Source organism: Montipora capricornis, unplaced genomic scaffold, assembly GCF_036669925.1.
Source record: "Montipora capricornis isolate CH-2021 unplaced genomic scaffold, ASM3666992v2 scaffold_252, whole genome shotgun sequence".
NCBI lineage: Eukaryota > Metazoa > Cnidaria > Anthozoa > Scleractinia > Acroporidae > Montipora > Montipora capricornis.
The window spans coordinates 12,501-22,500 of record NW_027180001.1 but is presented as its reverse complement, the minus strand read 5'-3'; the positions used below and the strand labels follow the sequence as shown (position 1 = coordinate 22,500).

The 10,000-nt window shown below is 38.6% G+C and overlaps 1 protein-coding gene across 1 annotated transcript in view; it reads right to left on the bottom strand.

Moving 5' to 3' along the window:
* Nucleotides 1-8,494: 8,494 nt before the first annotated feature.
* LOC138035094 (uncharacterized) overlaps nucleotides 8,495-10,000 on the bottom strand; it is a 3,068-nt gene continuing 1,562 nt past the window's right edge. The window contains exons 2-3 of the mRNA XM_068881960.1: nucleotides 9,095-9,895; nucleotides 8,495-8,584 (exon numbers count right to left, since the gene is read on the bottom strand). Of these exons, the coding sequence (XP_068738061.1) occupies nucleotides 8,495-8,584; nucleotides 9,095-9,895 (891 nt within the window). The remainder of the gene's footprint in view (nucleotides 8,585-9,094; nucleotides 9,896-10,000) is intronic.

Genomic DNA, 10,000 nt, shown 5'->3' with positions numbered 1-10,000 from the left:
TTGGTTTTGTAGACATGACGTCACGACCGTCCGTACGTACGTCCGCTCCCTCATGTATGCCAATGTGACCAGTACACGTAACCATATCACGGGCTCAAGTTTAGAGCTCATCCAGAAGGCAATACTCGACAGAGCTGAAAAACGACTGCGCATGCGCCAGATAGGGAGCACAAATCGTGCATGAGACGCCAAGTGTCCATTTCGATCGTTTGATCTTGTCTTCTGCCTGTGTCACTGTATAACTCTTGACGGTGTAAATTTTGGAAGTGAGATCGTGGTGATTTAATTTAAGGAGACACATCAGATCTGTGTAATATATTTGTGTGGAATTTTTGGGCCTTGAGATCCAAACCCAGTTAAATTTGTTTGTTTGGGAATATGCGCTGCAGAAACTAACCGAGGCTACGGTGAGTGTTCCATATTTGTTTTTGAAGCATGAAGTGTTCACAACGTTTGGTTCAGTTTGCACACTAGGGTATTGCCCATGCAATCTCTACAGTTTTCATCAAGAAGATAATTTTGGCAGGGTTTTCTGAAATCACCTTTACAATCAATCATACATGTATTTACAATGCGTTAATTAAACGTAACATGTTCTAAGAGCATTATTTGAAAGTTGTCAACCTTCTCCTTGAACCAAGGCAGCAGTTCATTTAGAGTGCTGCCACTCTGCAATAGCCACTTAACCTCCTGACTGTCCCCATAAAGGCAGCTGTCTAAAAGAAAACACATTGCCAACTTGTGAAGTTGGAATGAACACAAGTACTGCCCAGAACTACATAGAAAATATTGAAGTTCTTTGTCCCTGTCTCAGGGCATTTCTTCAATGAAAAGGTAAATTGGTTGCAAGACTGGCCTCTGAGATTACACTCAGAAGAAGTTCTAGTTGCACAGTAGTGTGATCAATAACATTGTTTAATTTATTGCCATAGTGAGGCTTGATTACAGAATCATAAATACTTGCCCACCAAAATACCCTGTGCAATCAACTGATACACCCATGTTCGGGAGACTGTTGGCCTGTTAATTAATGGAACATCCATATATTAGGAAAAGAACAATTTTTTTAAATAAAAGTGCAAAGTCCAGGCCCTGCTTCCTGTTAATCCTAGGATTATTGACGGGGAATACTTCTTCAAAGTGGCACCCGAGTGACTTAATTGTAGTCTAGCTTCCACAATCGCCAAATAATAATGATCTATCATTATTGTAATAATGCAACACACTTGGTGTCAACATCTATGTCAAAACTTGGAAGATGGTATTTTTCTTTCCCCCTTGACTGGCCATTATTTGCATATCTATGTTCAACCCAAGGTCCAAGGCAAAATTATGGTTAGACTCAAATTGAAGAACATGTGTTAAGGCAAACAGTTAAGGGTCATTGGTTTATGTGTGGTTTATAGTATGTTTATATGGTTAGCTCATCATGTTTTCTTTGTCTTGGTTGTGTAATAAGAATGACTTATTGTACTAATTTTCACAGCCCCCATGAAAACTGATATGTGCAGTTTCCTGTGTCTAGGAAAATAATAATATCATTATGATATTGTAGATTATAGCATTGTAATATGCATCTCATGGACAATAACATTCATTTTCGTTTTTTGTCCTTAGGGAGATGGATCCACCTGATATTATTTGCGGCAGTTTTGTGAAATATTAGCTCTAAAAGGAGCGAGAAGAAATTCAGCCTTTTTTTTTCTCAGCAATAAACCACAATAATCTTATTGAGTTCACTTTGTCCATGTTGGTAGTGTGGAACAAAAGACTGGATAAAGTCACTGAGAAATCCAGACAATGCTGTTGAGTTTTAAGCAGTTTCTTTAGTACTCTTCACATTGTCAAACTTTTCAGTTCTTCTTAGAACTGAATACTAGTCCTTAACCTTTTTTCAGTTATGAATTTTTTGGACCAGCACAGAACGTTAAGATGCCACTTTTTTAAATGTTGTACTTATAAAACAAAATGGGGACAACATATTCAAGCAAAAACATCACAAATGCACAAATGCAGACTTTGCGAATGCTTTTGATCTGATGAGTTGCCAACCCAGTAATGCTTCAGATACATGTAGTGACATCGAAACCCAGAACACCTCCAAATACATTCAATGACAAGTTGTCAGAGAAAAATTTAAAATTAAAAACAAACATCTTCTTGAGCATTGGGACCCACATGGAATAGCCCTTGTATATGTGTATTGCACTGATGACTGGATTCCATCTACTTAATATACAATCATCTTTTTAGGATAATACCACCTACGCCAGTCGGCAGATAATGCTAGAGTGAACTTCTTGCTATACAGCTGAAAATATTAATTTTGTGGAATGCCCCTTTCAGGGATGTTTCCTAGTTGTCTATGCTCTAAAGATTTTGTTCAAACTCATCAAGTACAATGTAGCATGCATGTGTGAAATGTCTCAAGTTTAGATCAGTTTTGCAATATGCACTGTGTTGTCTGAACTGATCCTTGTAAAATTGTTATTGTTTCTTGTCAATTGTTAAATATGGGAAAAAAAAGATTTACTTTCTGAAAGAAAAATAACATTAATGACGTCTCTTGATTAGGTTAGGATCTGATGAATTTTTATTTTAAAAGGCAAGCAAATCACGTGGGAAATTAATTTTCTCTGATCTGTTTAATGTCATTAAGTGGGCTTTCCAGGATGAAGCACTTTTTTCACCGATTTATCTCAGTTTCTGTTGGGGCCGGCTTTCATCGCTCTTCTATAAATTTAACAAAAGATGCTGTGTAAAGAGCGAAAGATGTATTTTGCTTTCATGATAATTATAAATTCGTATTAAAATTGGAGAAACGTGGAGCTCAATTTGCCTAAGTTCTTGCATCTTTGCATACTCCATTTTAATATCGAAAATGTGCTAGGATATTTGTCCTTGGACATTATCTGTTCCTCAAAGCGAACAGTTTTCCTCGAGCTCCACTCTCGGAAGCGAACAGTTTTCCTCGAGATACGCTGTGAGCTTTGAGGAACAGATAATGTCCAAGGACAAATATCGTAGCATATTTTCGCGCCACATGGTGGCTATTATGTTTATTATCCCTCAAATCTTTTTCGCAACGCGCACAGTTTTGAAAACTTGGGAATATTCTCGGATAGTCCCCAGGTTTAGCTGGAGAAATATTCGGTCACGTGACGTGTTTACAGCAATCGCACGCGAGCGAAGATATTTGATGGATTATATATACCTTCTAGCAATGTGACATGTTATTCCACCAATTAGTCCGTCTCATTGTTCAAACTTGTTCTGGTTGCCTCATGAGTGGGTAGGGGAAGTAGGAAGTGAGCCGTTTCCACAGGATAGTACTTGTTAACATCTGCCCTCAGACATTGGGACCATTTTTTTAAGTGTGAAACTACCTTCATTTAGTGTTTAAATAGTATGGCATCAGTGATTCTACAATGATAGCATAATTTGTTTTAGGATAGCCTGATTTTACAATGTAAACTACAGTTGAGATAACTCATTTCTTATACCTGGCTCATTTATAGGCATCAGGACGGTAACCACAAACTCATCAGATGGAGGTTTGTCATACATGGGGCTATTGATGGCTTTTCAAGAGTAGTTGTATTTCTTTGCTGCAGCTCCAATAACAAAGCTGAAACGGTTCTTCAGTTGTTTCGGGGAGCAGTTAGAACATTTGGCCTTCCTACAAGAATGCGATGCGATCATGGCACAGAGAACATTGAAGTGGCTCGTTTTATGTTAAATGCTCATGGAGTTGAAGGGTCTCACGTGCTAACAGGCCTTTCCGTACATAACCAACGTATTGAACGTCTATGGGTTGATGTCGTGAGGTACATAGTCACACCATACAGAAACATATTTACTTACTTAGAAAGCTTTGGCTTGCTTGACCCACTTAATGAGCTACATCTGTTTGCATTGCACTACGTTTACAAACCAAGGATCAACAGAAGCATAGAGGAATTTGTTTTGCAGTGGAATCACCACGGTTTGTCTTCAGAGAGATGCCAAACACCCTTGCAGCTAATGATTGAAGGTCTGTACAATTGTCTTCCTGATTTGAGTGATACAGAGACTGTGTCAGATGACTATGGAGTTGATGATCTTGCATCAATGCCCGAGTTACAAACAGACAACAACATTCAAGTACCAGGGTCAGAAATTGAACTTTCTCCCTCACAGCATGATACACTGGCACTGGCTGTAAACCCTCTCAGTGATGACCAGAATAGTGGGGTTAACGCATACTTGCAAGCTGTGGGTGTCATTGCTAATTTTGTGCACCAATAACAGTGATGTATTACCCGACTGTTGCACCTTTGCCCCCTTCAAGATCCAAATAGCTAAATTCTTCCCGAAATATTTAAGAACTTCGCTCATGTGGCTCAGCGTAGTTGTTATCTTATATTTTGAGCCCCTCAATTAAAGTTGTACGGTTATGTAACTTACTAGATTGCTTATGTGTACTTTAATGTCTTGGTATAACAAGGCATTGATAGCAGTCCCTGCAGAGGGGGCTTCAATAAAATGTATGTGCATAAAGCTGTCCTGGATCCATCAGCATTGATGTTATGGAAAAGACTATGTCACTGCAACTTACCCTAACCCTCATATATGTGGGAGTTCATTCTGTTTTGGATAGCAACTGTAAATTACAGATTTCTTTACACAGTAATTGCAGTTGTGAGTCGATGCTTTTGGTTAGAGTGGTTTTCGATGGAGTGTCAAAAGTAATTAAAAAATTGCTTTGGTTTTGACTAGGATTTACTTACAATCGGCGACAAAATTAGTTGAGACACTTGCCAACAGAGCACACTGGCAACGACACATTCATTGTTTGCAAAGAAAACTTGTCCAGAAAGTACGTTTCCGGGATACCCCTCCCTCCCCCACCCTAATCAATGTTGTACCGCTGTCGACAAGGTTCGTAGAAAACAGAAAAACACAACATTGTCCCGGGGGCGCGGGGGAGGGGGCCATTTGCGCCGCCGAGCTTGAAATCGACTCTAAAGGATAAGAGTGTCTCAACAATTTTGACGCCGATTGTCTGTATGAAAAAACTTTGTATGAAGTGTAATGACGACTTCTGATAAGCGTTTTTTTGCATTAATATATGAAATATACACATTTAAATGGCGTTTATGCGTTGTCATGTCATATCGGAATCAGAACATATATTAAATCACCTTTTTCTTTATTACGGTGATGTAGCAGTCACTGGTATGATTGCGGACATTTCAGTGTCGAACATGGTTTTCACACAGAACATTTCTAACGAGATCAGAGCATGTAAACGCTTGCCATAAGGGCATGTATACGCTTGCCATCTATTTGCGAAGGGCGGAAAGTGAATGATATTGTCAGGGGAAGTGATATCTCACGGGCTTAGATGTACCGCATTCTAAAAAAAGAGAAATTTTAACGCAAGTAATCACTACCGAGAACGTCATTTACAACGGCCAAAATGTGGATGTCGAACGCGCAGCGAAGTTAAGTTCATGCCACAAACGCTTATTATTGAGAGGAAGGACATCGTACTAAATAATGACAATTTCAAGACGATTTGTGCAGTGTTTTGGATTTGACATACCTTGAAATAAAGTGATACTTTCGGAACATTGCGTGACGTTTAGCATTCCCTTTTGAAATTCACCATACATAATTCCATTTCAACTTGTTACAAGGGATATGACCCATGAAAAAGAGCGAAATATAAATAGCAAAGACAGTTTATAACTCCTGGGACAAAAAAAGAGCAGCAAACAGTGCTGTACTCTGATTTTAGGAACTCCGCGGAGGAGTGGCCACGAGTAACACGAGTAACCATAATTAACAAGTAGAATAATTACATTATCTTTTTATAATAATCTTGTGGTTACTCGTGGTTACTCGTGGTTACTCGTGGTAAATGAGAAAATATTGTTTCTTTACTCCCAAAAACATTCATTTCCCACCAAAACCAGCTCTGCAAAGCATCTGCGACAAGGTGGAAAGTCTTTTTGCACCGACATAGCAATTTGAGCGTGGAAAGTAAATGTGTTCCCCGGCTGTAACAGCCACCATGTCTGTTTCGCATTCATCTGCGACACCACTTCGACCAACAAAATCGGCTTCTTCTGATGAATTGGAGTTAGAGGCATAACCCTTTAACAAATCCATACTTTAACGCTACTGACAAATAGCGTATTAAAGAAGGCAAAAGTGAACAGGTCCTTTGCACTTACGTCACAATCTTCGCTTCGCACAGGACAACGCATTTTTCACGCTCGAAAACGAGAATAATAAACTATCCGCATTTTTTTAGACCTGTAAAAAGTCTTTCACTCATGTGGTCATATTGATGGACAGACTGGACTATAGGTGCCCGTATAAAGGGTTTAAAGGAAGTTTTCTGAAAAAGACAATCGGCGACAAAATTAGTTGAGACACTTGCCAACAGAGCACACTGGCAACGACACATTCATTGTTTGCAAAGAAAACTTGTCCAGAAAGTACGTTTCCGGGATACCCCTCCCTCCCCCACCCTAATCAATGTTGTACCGCTGTCGACAAGGTTCGTAGAAAACAGAAAAACACAACATTGTCCCGGGGGCGCGGGGGAGGGGGCCATTTGCGCCGCCGAGCTTGAAATCGACTCTAAAGGATAAGAGTGTCTCAACAATTTTGACGCCGATTGTAGTCAAATTGGAAAGTAATTGGTTTGGTTTTGGATTTACTACACTCAATTGAAAAGTGCTCTAACCCACAAATTGTAAACACATTCTTCCACCCTTTATCTAAAAGCTTGATTTAAGACTGAAAACCATGGTTAATCATTTTTTTGTTATCTTTAGTAATCTGATATATCTTGGTAAAATTGCTTCTATAGTCAAGAAAACAGCATTTCAGACAAGGATAGAGAACTCTCTTCGGATAAGTAGAGCAGATCAGGTGTTGAGAAAAAACATTCAACAGAGAATGGGGTTTGCAGTACAGTTTGCTTCAGCGAACTTGGTATGGCAGCACTAATTTGAAAGTATTGCAGGTAATTAAATTTCAACCCAAATTTTTCATTGCATTCTTCAAGATATAGAAATTTTCCGTCTTTTCTTAAGAGGTCTTGCACATAATAAATCCATGCTTGAACCAAGTTTTCCAAAACAGTGCTGTTCGATCAATTGTTATGTCCTTCTGTGTTCCAAAGTAGAAATTTTCCTCTGGGTTCTCCTTGCATGTACTGCTCATTTCTAAAAATATCCCACTAGTTCGTGATTTTTCCTGCAAACCTGCATTCCTGTGAGGAAACATTTAGCACAGAGTGAATACAGGAAATTTTCACTAGAACAACTGACACGATGTGGAAAACACTTAAACACTTTATTGTACTTCCATAATCATCACTTCCACATGATCAGGAAAAAAACATTAACAGAATAACAACAACAAATTCGAAGGAACTCCAAGTACCAGGGTGGTAATTATCAGAGATACATCACTGGGTAAACAAATATTGACAGGTGCAAGGAATGTAAGCTTATACTAGACAAGTAGTACTTATTCAGTGGCTACATCACTTACAATCATGTAAAGCACACCTGTTCCTGACAATACAAGTATAAATGCAAAACATGCACTTGTCTTCCCAAAATTAAATTTGTAAACATGATGCATTATTGAGTAACTGGAGAAACTGAGATTTTCACATGTGCTGCAAAAACAATATCAAGGAAACAGTGCAGTCTGCCAACATTAAATGGAATATATCTTGATATACTAAACACAGTTGAATGACTTAGTTTTAGAAGTCAGAACAGCCTCAATAGAAGATGAAAACGTTTCCTGGTTGGGAAACACTCGAGGAAAGGTTATGGCCATGAGGCATGTGGAAGCAAATATGGATGTGACATTGTGAAACTTAACTTCAATATTGCCTAGGCCAAAGTTTGGCAACCGTGGTGTACCAGTTGTAAAAACGAGAAATTGTGTCAGAGTTTCTTTGGATGCAGTTTCCAAGAATTCTATTAGATACCCCTGAATAGATGTTTCATCTGCAGTCATTGTCTGCGGGAATTCTAAAACTTTAATAACATCACTATGACTCCATTCCTTGTCGTTTGGGACAAACAGCTCTTGGAAGAGCTCAGGGTACTCTTTCATCTTTGCACCAAATGATGTTTGCAGTCCCTCTCTGATTTGATCAAGCAAAATTTTGGGACGTCCCAGGCACTATAATGCCTTGCAAAACGATCAGCTTGTTTGAATTCTGCAAATAGAAATGCATTTGTTAAGCATCTACCGGTAGGAAATTGCTAGCTGTGATTTTGTGATTATATAAGTTGGGTGTTTTCTGTTGATAATACAATCTATCTTTGAGATGACATGTGGAGATGCATATTTTACAATGGGTTAATTCTTTCCAATAGAGAGAACATTTGCATAATTACCAAAGATGTTATCTATCTTATTTAACTATTTTCTATTTACTTCAGCTTGGCTTTGATGATAATATGTCACAACATCAAGTAAATAGAACAACAGTGAACTTACACTCAATGTCACTCAAGGTTTCATCTGCGTCCAAAGTTGACACATCACTTGTGCTTGCAATCTGTGGAAATACACGAAACAGGACAATTATTGTTTTGTCCACCAGAATTCTTAAAAGTACTTCTAGAATTGTATTTCTCAAACTCATTGATAATTCATCAAGTCAAGACAAAGGAAATCACAATCGTGAAGAAGGTTTGGATACCCGGTCCTAATTAGCATAAATTTCGACGATTTCACTTCTCTGTTTACTCCTTTGGTTTTGTTTCGATTGAGAAGATGTATCAAACATGAGAGAAGTGTCTCATCGGCTATCCAAACAGCTCGAATTTTGTCAAAAATACTCCGCTGCGCGTCGTATTTTCATCTCTTCTTGGTGTTTGGCTAGCCCGATGAAACACTGTCTCTCATGTTTTATACATTACTTCAAGCCATTTCTTTTGCTTTGTTGTCTTTTTTGTTCATATAGAAACAATGAACAGAAAAGTACTTGCAACTTTTCCATGAATTGAACATATCTGTTATTTTGCACTAAGGGTCAGAAAGTGTAGGTTACTAAAAGTATACTTGCCTTGTCAATGAAATGTTTTGTAGAAACAGTGCAGTCATTCACAGAAATTTTCTGCACAGTAGCATCAAAATCACCAGTGGCTAGATAGTGGTAGACAGGCGGACTGAATACAGGGAAACCAGGCCCACCCTGAAGGATGCTATGGGTTATCATAGTACCAACAAGTTTCATGATACCAGAAACAACCATAGTGGAGTTGTAAATGGGAGTTTTAAAGTTGTCACCATAAAAAAACTGTTGTAAGATCTCTTGCAGTAGTTGGGTATAAAACTGGCGTGTTACACCCCATGTGTCTGCTGCAGGCTGCCCTTTGTAAACAATACGCACCCTCGTCCTGGCATCAAATTTGGAGTCTTTATAGTATGCAAAAGCGTCATTTAAGATATCATCTTCATCCACTTTAACTTTTTCCTTGTCACTGCTGAAATTCCTCTGCATTTGCTCAATTATTTCATGTAGGGTGACTACATCATGATCCTTAGGAAGAAATGTTGGTTGCAAGAGAACTCTATCACAGTCTGAAATGTCATTTGCTACATTTGATGACAATGCAAGGGCTGCCATTTCGACAGTGACATGAATATCTAATGCATCTTGCAACTCTTCTGTACTGTAGGATGGAAACATTTCCATCAGTTTCATCAGCTTTTCTCGTTCACTTAGCACGGATGACGGTCCAGGCATTGGCAACTCTTGAGGAGAGGAACTGTTTGGAGTGCTTGAGATTTTCTTAACCTTGGTTCCAGTAGCTGGTTCACACTCTCCATCACTGCAAGAAGGAATGTAGGAAGGAGCAAGAAACTAAGGGAGACAATTAATGCAAACACAGAGCACTTCAAAAAACATCATGATGAAAATAAAAACAGGAAATAATAAGCTTTCAAGAAGCTTTCATGGTAAATTTTA